General features: G+C 38.9%; 1 protein-coding gene across 7 annotated transcripts in view; it reads right to left on the reverse strand.

Moving 5' to 3' along the window:
• TMEM131L (transmembrane 131 like) overlaps positions 1-16,441 on the reverse strand; it is an 88,034-nt gene that overhangs the window by 21,629 nt on the left and 49,964 nt on the right. For 6 of the 7 annotated variants that reach the window (XM_086611746.1, XM_086611745.1, XM_086611743.1 and 3 more), the window contains 12 exons: positions 15,521-15,598; positions 13,972-14,125; positions 10,903-10,961; positions 10,432-10,540; positions 9,380-9,482; positions 8,581-8,734; positions 7,753-7,923; positions 7,383-7,452; positions 5,283-5,400; positions 4,390-4,528; positions 3,270-3,379; positions 1,568-1,640 (listed from right to left, as the gene is read on the reverse strand). In XM_086611746.1, the coding sequence (XP_086467872.1) occupies positions 1,568-1,640; positions 3,270-3,379; positions 4,390-4,528; positions 5,283-5,400; positions 7,383-7,452; positions 7,753-7,923; positions 8,581-8,734; positions 9,380-9,482; positions 10,432-10,540; positions 10,903-10,961; positions 13,972-14,125; positions 15,521-15,598 (1,338 nt within the window). The remainder of the gene's footprint in view (positions 1-1,567; positions 1,641-3,269; positions 3,380-4,389; positions 4,529-5,282; positions 5,401-7,382; positions 7,453-7,752; positions 7,924-8,580; positions 8,735-9,379; positions 9,483-10,431; positions 10,541-10,902; positions 10,962-13,971; positions 14,126-15,520; positions 15,599-16,441) is intronic. The other variant, XM_086611744.1, reaches the window with a different exon arrangement.

Genomic DNA, 16,441 nt, shown 5'->3' on the forward strand with positions numbered 1-16,441 from the left:
CCGCTGTTTATCCTTTTTCTCATTAAAAAAATTAAAACAGCCCTAAAAATGTCTATTCCATAACTGAGGGTCTCCTCTTAGAAAGGGGTGATCAGACACCTATAGCAGTCAAAACAGCCATAAACGCTACAAAATGTGCTCTTGGCTTGGTTGTTATTCAATTCATGGCTGTTGTACTACTGTTTTTTCTCATCTTTTCCAGTCCAAAATATTTTTTATTCTTAGTCTATTTTCTGAAAAAAGAACATACAAAGAAGCTTTACAACTTGCATTTATCAGTCAATATTTATTAAAAGTAAATCATGTATGGCATTTGCAAACTCCACCCCGTCACTCCCTACAAACAAAAGATATGCATGCACTCAAATGTGAGCCTAACAAATCATTACACATGTATATAAAGTGACTAAGGAAATGATGACAAATTCAAAAATGTAAATATTAACAACTAGTGATTTGGTTAACAAGCTAAGATCCGTCTCATACGTGCTGAATACCTATCTAACCACACATGCTCCCCCTAGCTCTTCAAGTCTCTAATGAAAAATAGACATTACACACACTGATCTAAAGATCTACTGCTATTTTTCCATTTGGTCATTAGTATGGCATATGGGACTGTGGAAACTCAGTCCTACCCACGTACTAGTGGAACTACCTTCTCTTTTTCAGTATGTGCATACAGGCTAGGATTTATGAACTGCTGTCTCCTCTCTTTTCCAACAACTCTTACAACTGTTTCCAGAAAGGAACGGTCAGCTTTGACCATTGTAGCAAACATAGTATTTTTCTTTTTATAAGGTACTCATCTTTCATTAAGGTCTTAAAGTATATGTGCAGAAATGTGCAACTACATAGGACATTAAAGATGTGGTTGCAGTATGCCCAAATAGCAAAGAAAATATGAAAATTTCAGGCTTTTGCACAAACTAGAAGTCTAAGAAGAAATTCTCCAGGTACCCTGGCCAGTACTTTGGTTGTCAGAATATGTTAATGTCCCTGATCAGCTTCTTCTCTATTTCTGTCATCCACGACACAATACTTCAGCGTATAACCACAGCTCAGCACCAGTGTGACGTAACCGAGTGTTATCAAACTCGTGTTAAAAATGAGGCAATGGGAACCAGAGAGAGCCGTGACATTCCAACCTGAATCCAGGAGTTGCAATAAGACTGAGGTGAATGGTAGAAATCCAGCTTTCTCATCCTTTGAACTATAAGACAGTATTTCCCTTTACTGAAAAGATTATCAGCTAGCTTTTGACATCAAAAGCCTGACACTTCATGCTCAATGTGAGGCTAAATGTAAGTCCCAACACAGAATGCAAACGGTGGTCTCTTCAACACGTACACACACACATGTAGGCATGCACACACTCTGACCCTATAGCTGTTTTCAAAATGGATTCAAACTCTGACAAAAAAATTAACTGCAAAGCCTGACAGAGAATCAAGAAAACACTATTAAATTGCTTTAAATAGCAGTTGGGAACAACTCAGATGTAGCGTAGCTAGAAAACGCTTTTTCTAATGTGTCAGACCACTTCTATCAAAATTAGCTGTCTTACCCTGTGAGAACATTCATCCATGAGCCTGAATTCCATCGTTGTGAAATTCAGAGCTTGTACGTTTATGCCAAACCTAAATAAACCAAAACAAAAAATTAAGCACTTCAAACCTAGAATGTCAGAAGTACATTGACTTATTTTAACATGCTGGCATTTATTCTTCAATAAAGAATACTTTTACAACTGCATTTTGGCACATGTGAAATACAGTGGAAATGTGGGTCTGCATTTCAACAGAATACACTATAAATCAGTTTTATGTGTATTCCATACATCTGGAAAACAGACAAATGGCTGGGCATTTTAGATGTCTCAGCGTACAATATCGCAAAAGATCACAATCAAGAAATATAATTTCTAAGCTACATAAACACAAACGCCCCAAAGCTGCTTCTGCCCACATAACTTAATAAATAATCATTATCAAATCTCATTACTTCACTCAAATATCCCTCTTTCTGCTCATGATTTGTCTGGGACAAACTCCTATTTTCTTTCACATACTTTGCAAATCGAATTCACTTACAGCAGTTGATTATTTGCCTGAGAGCAAATTATAAGGATTTGACATTAAGGTATTAAAAACAGACATAAGAAAACCAATAGGTAAAATTTAGATTACAGAGGACTAAAGGACCTCCAGCCACTGAATTGGAAATTCACTTGTCATAACTGTCTATGACACTAGCTTAAAAAGAACCAGTCAGTGGATATGATTTCTGGTAAACCTAGAAGATCTGCAGAAACAAAAGTGTGCAAATACAGAGAAAATGTCATTTCAAACCACTAGAAAGAGTCTACTTAGTATGCAAACAGATGTAGTTATTAATGTGCATATATATACACACACAAATATATATATACACACACATACACATAAATATGTAAAGAAATGAGGTTAAGGAAGCAATTACATAGGGATTCAGATCCCAAATAAGCAAGTTACACTTAAGCACGTGAGTAGTCCCACTAGCTCCAACCAAGCAAATAGTCTGACCAACTACACAGTTTTTCAAGTGTGGCAACCAGGGCTTATTTTGGTGAACTTCACTCCACCTCACCACGCCCCTTTATACTGTTTGTCTCTTATCTAGATTTCTCATTAGATGTTCTCGGTTCCAAAACTGAAAGTTCAAAACAGTGCAGAAACATTAGCTTAGCTGGTCCTAAAGATTTACGGTGGAGATGCTGGCTCTGGACCTGAATTTTTCTTCCTGTCTCCCGTCTTCTCTTCTTTAATCAGGGCTTTATCTAAGAAAAAGCTAAGAAGAAATTTTTTTCTGGTGGGAAGGTTCAGTTACTTTCCTCCTCAATGATCAGTCTACAGACTCAGTATACTTCCAACTAGTCTTGCAGAGAGATGCACATCCCTAATTCTGCAAGTTGCTCCCATCACCTGGGCAGCTCACACTAAGCCTCAGATCTTAGAAGATGACCAAGTATAGTTTACTGCAGGCAGACATAAGCTTGCTGAAAATACGCTCAATTTGGTTTTATCAATGATCAGGTACGTTACAAAGTCATGTGTCACATAGGGAGATGCTCTGAACATGACTATATCTTCCAAAATGGGTCAGAACATTGTCCACACCTAAGTTAGGCTTTGAAAAATTAAAATAAACAAAAAGCAACAATCATAAAGTATGGTGAATACATCTTTTAAAATGGAAAAGAGTTATCCTGAGATAGTTCTATTTATTACCATTTGTTGAGCAGACTCAGTGAAGCTTGGGGATCAGGGTAGTAAGAAAGAGGCAGAAGCTGCAACGTAACTGGGAAGGATGAAGGGTTTCTTAGTACGAAATATTTTACCTAAATAGTTTGGAGGGGAAAAGAAGAAGTTAAAAACTACATACTTGAGAACTGGAAGGTAAAATAATTCAGCACTGGTAACATGATCTGAATTTTCAAGGGACTTCAACTTGGCTTCTATCTTAACGCAATATAATCATATGTGCACAAAACGGCATGGAACGACAGGACATTTCACCACAATGTCATCATTTGCAAAAACAGCTAAGAGCGCATGAAGAACCGCATGTGCAAAACACAGACCTCTCCCACCCCTCAAACAACCCTTCCATTTGGATTTTGATTTACGCAGGCAGACACGAACAAAGCTCTTCCATAGAAGAAGGTGAAGTTAGTGAGGTGCCACCCTTTCTTACAGCAGTCTGAGCGCAAGTAGGTTACACACATTGCTATAAGGACCGATAATCAAATGGCACAAATGGAATATTAAGGTAATTCACAAAATGTGCACATGAAAATTATCTCCGTATGATTGGTTCTGGCCCAGGCTAGGTTAGTAGTGACCAAAATCTGACAAACAAGAAAGAAACAACTATCAGTGTGGTTGGAAGACACATTGTTCTGCTGATCTCTCAAGTGTTGTATCTCACACAAATGTTTTACACACTTCTGTGACATAAGGCAGTGGCATGAGGAAGCCATCCCATAACCACATGCATCATTAATGATAGTACATCCTATCCCCAGTCCCTTGTTCAATTATTCTACCACAAGCACATAACTTATGCAATGATGCGAGGAAAGCTTTAACAACCACAAACAATTGTTAATTTAAGACCTACACTGCTTTACTCCTCTCCTTGTATTAAAATATCACAACTAGATAGCTAGAGAACTTAGCAAAGATCCAGAGGGATACAAACCTGATGTCTGAAGTTAGACTTCAAAACACAGATCTACAAGCAGTATGAAAATGCTAAGCATCACCAAATATTAACCACAGACTTTGTTACTTAAACACACTAAACAGACCTCAACTCAGAAAAAGTGTTAACAACAGCCATCCTCACCATACTACTTTTAACTGCTGTGGCACTGAAGTTGAGCGTAAGGCTGGGCTCTGTAGTCAATCGTGGCAAGAAAAAGGCAAAGGACTCCTCTTCAGGCTTCTGGTGAATAAAGCGAGCCGATCCTAAAATACTTCTCCTGCTTTATGGGCAAAACCAGAAAGCTTTGTTAATTTTATTTTCTTTTTACTTTCAAAGAACACAAAAAATGATTATTTGCCAGGACCTATCATTACATCAACTAATCTTTCTGTGAAAATGTTATTCACAAAATAAAGCCCATAAAGTTGTAACCTAGCAGTAAAGAGTCAGTGTAACTTACGTGCATCCCTTCATTCTCCACTTCTCCACCTGTAACATGACTGTGGTTTTCACAGCTCAACCTCCTTACTCTGGAAAGGTGCTGGTGTCACTGATGCACCATCTCTACAAGAGTTGCTCAGTCACAGTGACTGCTTCCTTCCCAACATCCCCAGTATGCAGTATCCATTAGGCCAGGGACTGAAAACCTTAAAAGCTATTCAAAGACCCTGATCCTAAAAAGACTGCTCTGCGACCTGTTGACGAAGGCCTCACACAACTCCACAAATTAACTGGTAAAACATGCTTTGACTGCTTTCACACTGGGCAGCTGTGGTGGGGTTATTACAGCCAGAGCGTTATTTACGTTCTAAAGTTTGGGCATCTGAAATGTTTACTCATGGTTGGAGGTGCCTTGAAATGGAAGTTGGGGCTGTCTGGGGCGCTCTGAAACTCCAGGCGCTTCAAGATAACTAACTAATGTGCAGGAAGGTCAAAAATGTTTGTTCTAATTAAGAATACTTCAGAATATAAATGTTCTTTCTTACAACACTGTACTGGCTTGAATTAAGAATCTCAGCAGATTCTGTACAGACCTGCAGGCTTCCCCACGTCTTATTTTTTGCCATCTTTCATAAAGTTCACTTGCAAGCTCAGAATCCACATCCCAGGCAGAACGATCCAGAGAGAGACTCTTCTCCCAAAGCAGATTTGCTAAAATGACAACAGATTTTTCACATTTTACAGAGATAACATTTGCTCCTTCCATCAGACTACTTCTGAATATGAGTAATCGTTATCCGCCAACGATCCTGACACAAAAATAAAAAACGCAATCCCGACCCGCTTTCGCCCTTCAAAGCAAGCACATGTGACAGTATACAAATTATAGTCCATATCTGATTTGCTTAAAGAAATACTTCTACAAGACCACAGTAATTCTACTTGCAAACAAGAGTATGGCAATTGCACAGGCTTTACATGCTCTAGTAAGCCCTTTTTGCTAGCCCTGTTGCTATTTCTAATGGATGCCATTGAAATGTCATAACATTATCAGCAGTCTTTACACAGAACTCTCCGCTGATGCAAATAAAGTATCAAGATCATATACTATTCTCTACATAGTGGTACAAAATTACAATATCACAGCACAGCAGGGAGCAAAACAAATCCCACAGTTTGGCAGAAATGATGTTTTCATTTTAGCTTTTCTTTTCGAAGTGCTGGTAATTTTCTCGAATTCTTCTTCAGATAAAACTGCAAGGCTTTACATCAGTTTAAAGATTAATGCCTATTACAAAGTTAGACTCATATTGGTTCAAGCATTTTCAAATAGCCAAAGGAGTTAGAAAAGCAAATTTCTTTTGAAACAAAACCAAAATGGCTTATTTTGAAAATACATGTACTTTATTTTACAATCCTTAGCGTTTAAAGTAACCAACCGGGATTGATGATGACTGGAATAATTCAGCTACAAGTTCTTTAGGTCAGTATTTTCAGGCTTGTGCATAAGACTTTTCTATTTAACAAGTACTAGTATTCTAAATTAGAAGGCAGAATACCTGTATGTAAAGATCTGATTATGAGTATTACTAGAATGGAAAGAGAGTAAGCAATGAGGACTTACTCGTATCAGCAATATTCCTTTATAAAGATTTACAAAACCAAAACCAAACACTTGCTTTTAAGATATGTACATATGTGTGCATACGTATCAGTAATTCCTTAAGCCATCTGCTTCCATATGTCACCTCAACTTTTCTTTTTGCATTTGATTGACTACTATTGCCTTCTTTATATCCTTATATGAAAATACATTTTAGGAAAGCATCACCTTGAAAACACGTTCAGGAGAGCACTCACCTCAACATTTAAAGCCCCTGGTACCTAGCTGCCTACTGAAATTCCTTACTGAGTAGAGATTAAAAAACCACTATTCTCAATCAGCTTTCATCAGACTCAACATTCTTCAAGTAGTATCATGGCCATGTAATACCTAACACTGTATTTTGGTAAATGCCAGTCAGGTACTTAAAACAGGTCCCAGCATTACAGTATCTGGAGATAAATTCCTCAGTTCCAGAAAGAATGAGACCCCTTCTTTCTGCTTCACATGATAAAGCGTTAAGGATGTTGGTTTACAATTCTGACAAACGGGCTTTTGCAGAAATTATTGCTGTGAGAAACAGATAAGGAGAAGGTCTTCAAATTTAACTCTGGCTAAAGGCAGGATATTGGTCAACATTCATTTTATGTTTTTCATCACAGACTTCCCAGGATCTGGATTCAGACTACGCATGTTCTCTAATCGCTTTGAGCTAGTTAACAGCTTTATCATTTTACCTCAACATCACCAGAGAACATCCGCATGAAGAAAGCAAGGAGCAGTACATCACCAATGAGAACTTATAGGAGAGTCTTAAATATTAAGTTCAAAAAAATGTTGCAAGCTGGAACAATAGTTTAGCACATGCTATGGCATTAGAGGTCTGAAATACTGCACAGTGTACTCACTACAGGTTACTAAAAGTCGTTTAAATAGCCCCAGAAAATTGGATGGTTTTAAAATATATAAATTTAAGTACTTGAATGAACAATATCGATATTCTCATTACAAGTCCTGCTACATAAAATAAATTTTCTAAAATAAAACTACCGTCAGATGCCTAAAAAAAAAAAACACAAGACGAGCCTACCTGAGTCAGACTTTCCCAAGTAACACTGAAGATCACAGTGGGCAATGGCTTCAAAATGAAGATCTCCCTGCTGGAAAAACAAAACAAAAACTACAACTGACCATGTGACAAAAGAACAGGAAAAATTCCAGTTTCTCAGTGCGTAATTTGGATGAGTCAAAGAACAGAACTAAGGTTGTCTAGAGAACTGTAACTCCATCACTGTTTAATTTAACTCTGAGGGCTTAACTTCTCAAGCTATAGAATGGTTTCACAGAGCGGTCTGGTACTTTCTTTCAGGACTAAGGGACAGATTTCTGGCCTAAGAAAGAGGCTGATGCAGTTTGTTTTGCAGTGCATAATAATAATTCAACACAACTGAATACGATACCTTGGACACAGTCGAATATATCTGCAGAGGTATTTCAAACATTACTCCCACATTAGTGGCCAAACAAATACTAGAAAGCACGTTTGTTACAGCGTCTTTCACACTGAGCTTCAAAGAAAATACATTCCAGCAGCCTGGAGGTAGAGTCAAAGGCTCAGCAAAGTTCAGAATCTAGAAGGAATCAAACGACAACTGAATTAAAACTGGTACAGTATTTCTGGTGCAAGCAGTACCTTGAAGAATGTAAACTTTCTCTTCCTTCATGTTTTTGCTGTTATTATAGACACATATGTGCCCATAACTGATTCATACAGTGCACATATGTAAATCTCCTATCTAAATATACGAAGAGCCAATTAGATGCCTACATCATGTGCTTATTCATAAACCAGATTTGTCTGGTTTGAATCAAGCAACTGTGCGAGTAAATTATTGGCTTTGCCTTCTAAACTTCAAAGCTCATCTATGTACTAAAGACTTCCATTACAGCCTGTGAAGAAATGTTGAATCCTATAGAACACAAACACACATGCAACAGTTCTGAAAACAGAGCAATGGTCTATAATTTGTTGCATCTGTAGCTGCAACTCAAATGAAAGAGCAGTTGCTAATAAAACAACACAAAAACAAGCCGGACAGCGAATAATGCCTATTGAGAGAGTAAGCTCTTCAGGACCTAACAGTTACAGGCGTACACATACCTTTATTTTTAAATTATTTCAACCAGGTCTGAGAACTCCAAGTTCTTTAAAGAATCTATTTTGTATGTCAAAAGATCATATTCTAAATCAAGGACAAAACACTGCATGAAGTAGAAATAAAGCTTACCTTTAAAATGTTCTTGGTTTCTCTGGCTATGAAGACTTCATTCAGTTCAATGCTGAAGTCAAAATTGTTTGTAAACCATATGGACCAAAATCCTGTAGTATTATGATGTGGTTCTATATGAAACAATGCTGCAGAAGGATCTATGTCAAAATACCTGTAAGTAAACACAGAAGAAAAATGAATACATCTGCAATTGTCCTTGAGCATACATAAGCAGTTCACACAAGAGATAGTAGTATTCTTGCATAATGAGGCTCTTATATGGTTTTAATGAGAAAGAATAGAATTATTCCATTTGGAATACATATAATATCAGAGTAAAAATTGACAAGAAAAATGTAAAAGAAGTAGGCAGGCAATCACTTTACCCTCTCGCTATGCTGTAGTACAACACTGCCTACTGCTTTGTGATATGGTAGTTTGGATGAAATTGGCAAAAGAAGACTGAAGAAAGGCTTCACACTTTTTCTGTAACTATCCTGTTTCTGCACTGGATTAACAGGGATGGTAGAAATTTTACCACAGACTCTAAGCAATATTTATATGATACGAGCTGCTAAGGTATATCTTTTTACTAGTTCCTGAAACGCTTCCTGGATAAAATACAGAACTATTGCTTGAAATGTCACAGATCTGTTTTGGCAAATGACACAGCAACAATAGGAAGAAGCATCTTCACTGTCCTTGGAATCATTCAGTGACAAAGGAAGTTAACATCATCTCTTAAAGTAGGGTACAATATTCTTCTTACAATATCAGTGAACGTTAACAAACAAGCAAAAATCCACTGTCAACCCACCCTTCCATCACTGGACAGGAAAGACAGGCTTTTAGTGTTGTAGTGTCTTCCAATAGATTATTCTTCATGTCAGCATAAGGACTTTCACTGTCACAGGATGCAGCTGTGCAAAGAACAGACATACAAGAGAATACAACATCAGACAGAATGAAAGCACAACTGCAATGACTTTCATGTGAGGACTTGGAAGAACACTACAAAGGGGAGCATTTACTGGTCCAATTCTCATACAGGTGAGCAAAGCATCTAATTGCTTATGTCCTAATTTCAGAGGTTCCAAACCTTGCTTTAAGAAGAATTTGTGAATGCTACACAGTTACAAAAAACACATGCAGAAAAGGCTGTGAAGAGCAATCTGACCAATTTTAACCACGTGTTTTACCTATCAGCACACACAGCATCCTTTTAATAAATGAAAAATTGTTCTGAAAAAAGGAATCACTTAACACATACAGTCCCGTCTTTCTTATTTGTCCTTTTTTTGCTAGGAAAACCAAGTCTCTATGTCATTATGAAAGCAGTCTGTTTCATAAACGTTTAAAGTCTATGCACTGCAGTCTAGTGGCCAGAATAGGAAACAGGCTGGAGTCAGAACTGTTTAAATATTAATCTTTGCTCTTCCACAAACATGCCTGGTCTCAGACAAGTCTCTTCAATGATTCTGCCAAGAAACGTCATAGAAAATGACCACCCAAGCACAATAAGCTTTCAGAAAATACATTGGAAACAGAAAAACAACCACAAATTATAAAAGTATGTTGAAAAAGCATATTCAATAATTATGCTTATTGTAATATCAGCTAACATTTTAGCAAATGTTTTCTTCCCCTTTTTGAAACATGTATAGCTTGGAGCCTTCAATCGGCATAAGAGAAAGCATATATACACAAAAATGGTGGAAACAACTAGCAGAAAGAATTCATCCTCCATCTCAAAAAAGTCCAGAGAAGTTGATTTTGAAATCTTTCAGGGTCTCTATCTGCTGAGAAAAGCTACCCTTTTATAACCAAATCCTGTTTAATCATATATCTATAAGTATACATATCTTGTACCTTTACAGGAAACAGAAGCAACTTTTGTAAAGTTAGTAGATGACGAAGATAGCAGTACAGGCTCAAACTCCACAGGTGACGTGTCTTTTTGTGACAACTGCCGTATTTCCTGCACAAAGACATGATACAACGATCCTTGTAGCAGTACTACCATTATTATTGTAGCTCCTGTATTAGTGTATCTTCTTATCAAATTTGCAAGCCAATATATGCCATTTTCTTACATCTTCTAAATCAATCCATGGATTTTTATTCAAGTTAACAGCTCTTATGACTTAAAAGAATCCATTGCTGAACTACAACTCCTCATCTAAAAGATCTACTAGACATCTGGGCACATTTTAAAAAGATAGAGCGTGACGTTTGCCAGTAGCGAAATCGATCCGCTATTAAAGAGTAAGCCAGTGGGCTAATTAATTCCCCAATCAAATTCAACGCCCTAAAGTATGACTTCCTGAAGTCCACGATTACCTGTATATGCACAAGGCTGTTCCCAGAATGCAAGACGTACACATCTACTGAGGAATCACCTGTCCAAAAGAATGAATACCAAGGTAAGTTCACCAAGGATGGAAGCACTCTTGCTTTGTCAGATACTCGTATGAGAAGCAATCCTGATTTAAATTTAAAAATCTTTGTGTGACAGCTATCGTTGTAAAAAGGAGGAACTATTCACATCTTGAGCTGGCAATCGTTTCATAAAGGAGCAGTCTCTCAAGATCATTTCATAAAGGAGTAGAAACCCACTCAACAAGATTTTTGGCCACAAACACGAAGGGAAGTGTCAACAAGGAATCTTCCTTCATTAGCTCCTAAATCCAAGATGGAGCACAACTCCTCTCTTTCTTACAGGCAGAGAGACATGAGGCACAGCTGAAGGCAAGAAGGATGGCTGATGCTGACATAATTTTCTAAGTCTAGAGAACAAACTATCAATAGCATGAGAGGGTCCAGTAAAAACTGTCCTGTATATAGACACGGCTGTGGAAGATGCTGGCTTGTCTGCTTTGAACAGCACGCATTCTCAGGAGATAATGTGAAGCTCCATGTGGTGCTTAACACTTTTTGGGCTTAAAACAGGAATGGTCCTATGGCCTGGTAGTGTAGTAACCTATTGACTAGAGCAACAGGAGATGGGTGTAACTCAGCTTTCACCTGCTGGTACAGTGGTACGGCTGTATTAGGTAACCACCTTTCATCACTGGCGAAGCTATGTTCTTGTCCATGGGACACTACGAAGACATAGAGGACCAAAAGAAGAGCAGCAGGACAGAATAAGACATGACTATTACAGCAGGGTGGTCATCACATTTCCATGAAGGAGGAACACCTGAGTTCTTGCCCTTGCTCAACTCGAATTACATCAGTAGATGTAGGCTGACATAAAAGGATATTCTCCCAATTCACCAGGCACAATTTCTAACAGTAAGTGTGCTTTGCTCAGCTGCTTGAAAGCAAGACTACAGGTGCCAGTTTCCAAAAGAGGGTTCAGGATGTTGATTCTGAGTGAGCAGACGCTCCATATACCTACAGCTGCGAGATTTAAAGCACATACTCCTCTCATGCCTCTCCAGCTGGCTAGTACCCCCATGCAGACCTTGCCTGTCTGCTGTCCCACTCTAAATGCTAACACATGCACTGTACACAGGGACTAACGCAGCACCGTGTTCCCTTTTGGTCCCTCAAGACCACGTCTCTCTCACTTAATTATACAAATGGAAGGCAAGCAAGCAAGCTTTGGTGTTTGACATGGTAAAGCCATGTCCTGGTTTTAGCTGGGACAGAGTTAGCTCTTCTTTTTAGTAGCTAGAAAAGCTCCATGTTTTGGTTTTACTCAGAGGCTCGCACTGAGAAGAATGCTGATAGCAAGCTGATGTTTGTGGCTGGACGTGAGACTCCAAGGACTTTTCAGTGTGCCAGAGTGCAGAAGCACGGTGGGATAAGGGGGGAGCATAGCTGGGACAAGGGGGACACGATTCCCCTTGTGATTTGTGGTGGAACTTAAGATTGAGGGCCAAACTGGCCAATTAGTATTCCATATCATGCAGCGTCATGCCCAGTATAAAAGTGAGGGTCAGCCGGACAGAAGGGCTTTTGCGCTTTGGCTCTTTCGCCACTTCTGCTCTTTTGCGCTTGTTGCGCTTTTGCTCTACTGCCTTTTTTTTTTTCCCCCTCTCTCTCCCAGTACTCCCACTCTCAGAGTACTCTCTCTCTCTCTCTGCGCCCCTCTCTATTTCGGGGCCTCGCGTTCGTCCGGGATTGCAGCTTCGGGACAAGACGGGCTGCGGATAAGAGGGGGTAGTGAGCATCTACACTGTATATTAAATCATCTGTATTAAATTGTTCTTATCTCAACCCACGGGTTTCCCGTTTCTCCTTTAATTCTCTCCCTCATTCCTGGGGTGGGGGAGGGTGAGTGACCGGCTGTGTGGGTTCGGTTGCTGGAGCGGCCTAACCCACGACAAGCCACCATCAGTACTGATGGAGCAATACATGGAACTTCCCACCAACTGCAAGTCCAAAGGGCTTATACGACCAATGTCTAACCCAATGAGGATTTATAATTACGTTATATTTAATAGAAAACAGCCTTAAAAGCATACTTCTAGTACTTTAAACCATCAAAACTGTCAACAGCGAGCACTCTTGATGCGACAGATATGAACAATTCTCTGCCAGCATCAGAACAAATATATGTCCACAACTCAACATAAAAAAGCACTGGCATCTCACTGGCAGGGAAACAAGGTTTACAGTGGGTATTTCAGTTTCATCTCTGTGTAAATACCACATCACAGAACAGGCACAGGGGGAACAGTATATATTGTTGTGTGACCAGACCTTGAACTAAACTTCCCAAAAGACAAAAAGGTCATGTTCTTTTTCACTAGTGTGTTAAAAATCATTATTTTAATCTGGATTCTTAAGCGGTTTCTTCTTCTTCAATCAGAAAGTAAAACTGGCAGAAACGTCTTAAAAAAGCTATCCAAACAGACTGCAAAGCTCTATAAATAATTTAAAATCCCCTGGATTTAGAGGATTTGTTCATCCAATAAATGTAGCATGGAGAAACTGCAAGGAGTTGATTGTTTTGCCTGTGGAATTCCAGCTTACAAGAACAAATGATGCGCACATCTGTATTATCTCATTACCCCACTTGCCACAATGGCCGCTATCTCCACTACTGAACAAACCATTCTGCCTTTACAGTCCTAATACAATTAATTTAATTAATGGGAAACTAGAAATACAGTTGTAGAAACAGAAGCACCATGAGATCTTTCCATATAGTTAAGCAGATGTATCAGCATGTGGGAAAAAAGACTGAAACAGGTGTAGTTTACAACTTTACAACTGTTACCTTTATAGAGAGGACTGCACCTAAAAGCGACTGACAAGTTGCGTTTAACTAAAATTATTTGTTTTCCCTTACTCACAAAATTTAGCTGTCACTGAATTTGACTCAATTTAGCACATCATATTACAACATATGTGTACAAGCAACACCTATTACAATTAACAGTCATATTTAGGACTTACCCGAGGTCTTTGTTTTTTCCATTGCTACATAAACTACAAAAAGATTCTCCAGTAAGTACTGTCTGTGGTCCACAAAATCTTGTTGGGCATTTTCCATTCTTACCGTTAAGCTCATTTCTAGCAGCATTGGGTCATCAGACACAAAACAGCAACTCTGGAGCGAGACAAGGGTACATGGTGTGTGGTGGGGAAGGGAACGGAAAAATTCGTTACAGTATTTTGAGAAGTTAGTCAAGCTTATTATCTAACAGACAAGGTCTCCAGCACCAAAGTTCTGGCAAAACAGGAGGAATTAGGACATCTGCTGAAATCTCTGCAGAAACCAAAAACAGCGCAGGTACAGGCAGCACAGCAAAAACAAAGATGAAAAACAGCTAAAAAGGACACTGAACCTTGAAAGAACGCAAATTTATAAACTGTCTCAGTCAGTTTCACCTCAGGGACTGCAAAACAGTTTCCTTTGTTAAATCCTCTGCCTTCAATAAAATATGCCATAAACAGACTGATGCATGTGTCTTAACGGTAGGAAGACAGTTCATGTTCACTCGTCTGTTTATAGTTAACTTTTCCAAATCCTGTGGTTTTTTGTCTCTATTTCTCACTGAAGTAATTTTAAAAAAGCAAATATACACGTACAATTCTAAATAGAAAACACTGTCGTCTGGCTAGAACGCTTCAGATAAACACAAACAGGATCTTAGTTCCTTCTCTAAGTAGTGGCTGCTGTTAAGACAGCTGAGTCTTAGCAAGTACAAAGACACACACACCATTTTGCGAAAAACTAAAGCCGACAAAGCAAAACAAAACTAGACAACCAACAGTGAGTAACATAAATTCGTCCTGCACCGCACCATGAAGGTCGCTAAACTCCGGCTCCAACGCCCTACCAAGGGGACTAATTTGCTCAGGGGGAGGAAGAGGGGGAGAACACCTCCACCCCGGCACGTGAAGTGCACTCGTGAAGCGGCAGCAGAACCTTCAGTGCTGCAAGGAGGTACGGCGGGACCGGGGAAGTGCCTCTGCACTGCCCAGAGCTTTTGGAGGGGGCTTTTCTGCTAACCAGCTCGCCCCTCCTCAGCTCTGCCCAGCGCCATCGCCACCCTCCAAGCCTCCTGAGCACTCGGCCCAGGCAGCCCACACTTCAGCCTCTCCGTTCGCTGCTCTGTTGTCAGTACGAGCCAGAAACTCGTGAAAAGTTTTTGGAGAAAAGAAATTACAGGAATATAATCACTTTTGTACTCCACGTAAGTAATACAACACCTACACATTACAACACTTAGCCTGCTGGGTTGGTTTCGGGTTTTTTTGAGGGGTTAAGTGTCTTTTTCCATCTCCCCGTCCTAAAGGTTATAGTGTGATGTGTGTCACATTTCATCTGTACCACAGGGTGCGGTTTGATAAAAGCATAGCTTAAAGCACAATTCCCCTTTTAACTGAGACACTGGAAATTGCACTGTTGCTAAAACTTCTACAGCTCTGAAAAGTGCCCCTCTAAACTCGGATTAAAATAAGAAGACTTAAATAGATATAAAATGATAATAAAACATACCTTAACTTGCTGAAATGCATTGTCAGGTAAACTGCATTCAAGGTGAACACGTAACAGACTGGCATTCGTAGTTTCTGCCTGTAAGAAAGAAAAGCAAAGCAAACATCAAGCACATTGCTTCAAAAGATGTTATCATGTAAATCTGACTCACACCCCACAATTTATAAAGATACTAGGGCTGTTTCTGCATACGCATGACACAGTAAAGTAAGGAAATTTAAAAAAATATAATTACTTTGTACAGTAGGCCAGCAAATATTCATTTCTCAGGAAGTCCATCAATATCTACTTACTTATCAAACTATTATTATACATTATTATTAAATATTTATACAGCATCAACATGAGCAACCCTCATAAACTTTCCTATGTCGATAAACTGTATTCAACAGAGCTTTTTTCGTATAATACAAAAGCTTCTTTCCTTGTTTTCTGTATATTTTCTTTGCTGATTGGATACTGAAATACAGTTGCTAGGCCAAGAACATAATACTTCTTGGACATGGTCTGATATATAGGCTTCAAGCCAAAATGGACTGATAGAAAATACTTGTTTTGCCTTTTTATTGATGGGAAAACGAAACGAAACGAAAAGAAGACACTGATTGTGCCAGCTTGTAAAGCAATTATAAATCTAATGGAGCAACAGCACTGACAAAGCCAAGCATAGTCCATGAAAGCTATCTGGAAATCTGGACTGCCAAATTACTTGCACAAAATGCTCAACCAGTATATCTTGATTCTAAATTTTAAAAAATTCCTAATGACAGTTCTGTCACTCTATCAGTGCCTCAATTACAGCAAAATTACCTAGTGACTTTGAGACTGATGTGGATACCCCCCATCCCTCAGTTCCTCTTGCAATTCTGAACTAAATATCAGAGCGGGGTATCTGCAGGTTCAAGTTTCTGAAGGTGCTGA

The sequence above is a fragment of the Tauraco erythrolophus genome, chromosome 5, assembly GCF_009769465.1.
Source record: "Tauraco erythrolophus isolate bTauEry1 chromosome 5, bTauEry1.pri, whole genome shotgun sequence".
In the NCBI taxonomy this organism is placed as follows: Eukaryota; Metazoa; Chordata; class Aves; order Musophagiformes; family Musophagidae; genus Tauraco; species Tauraco erythrolophus.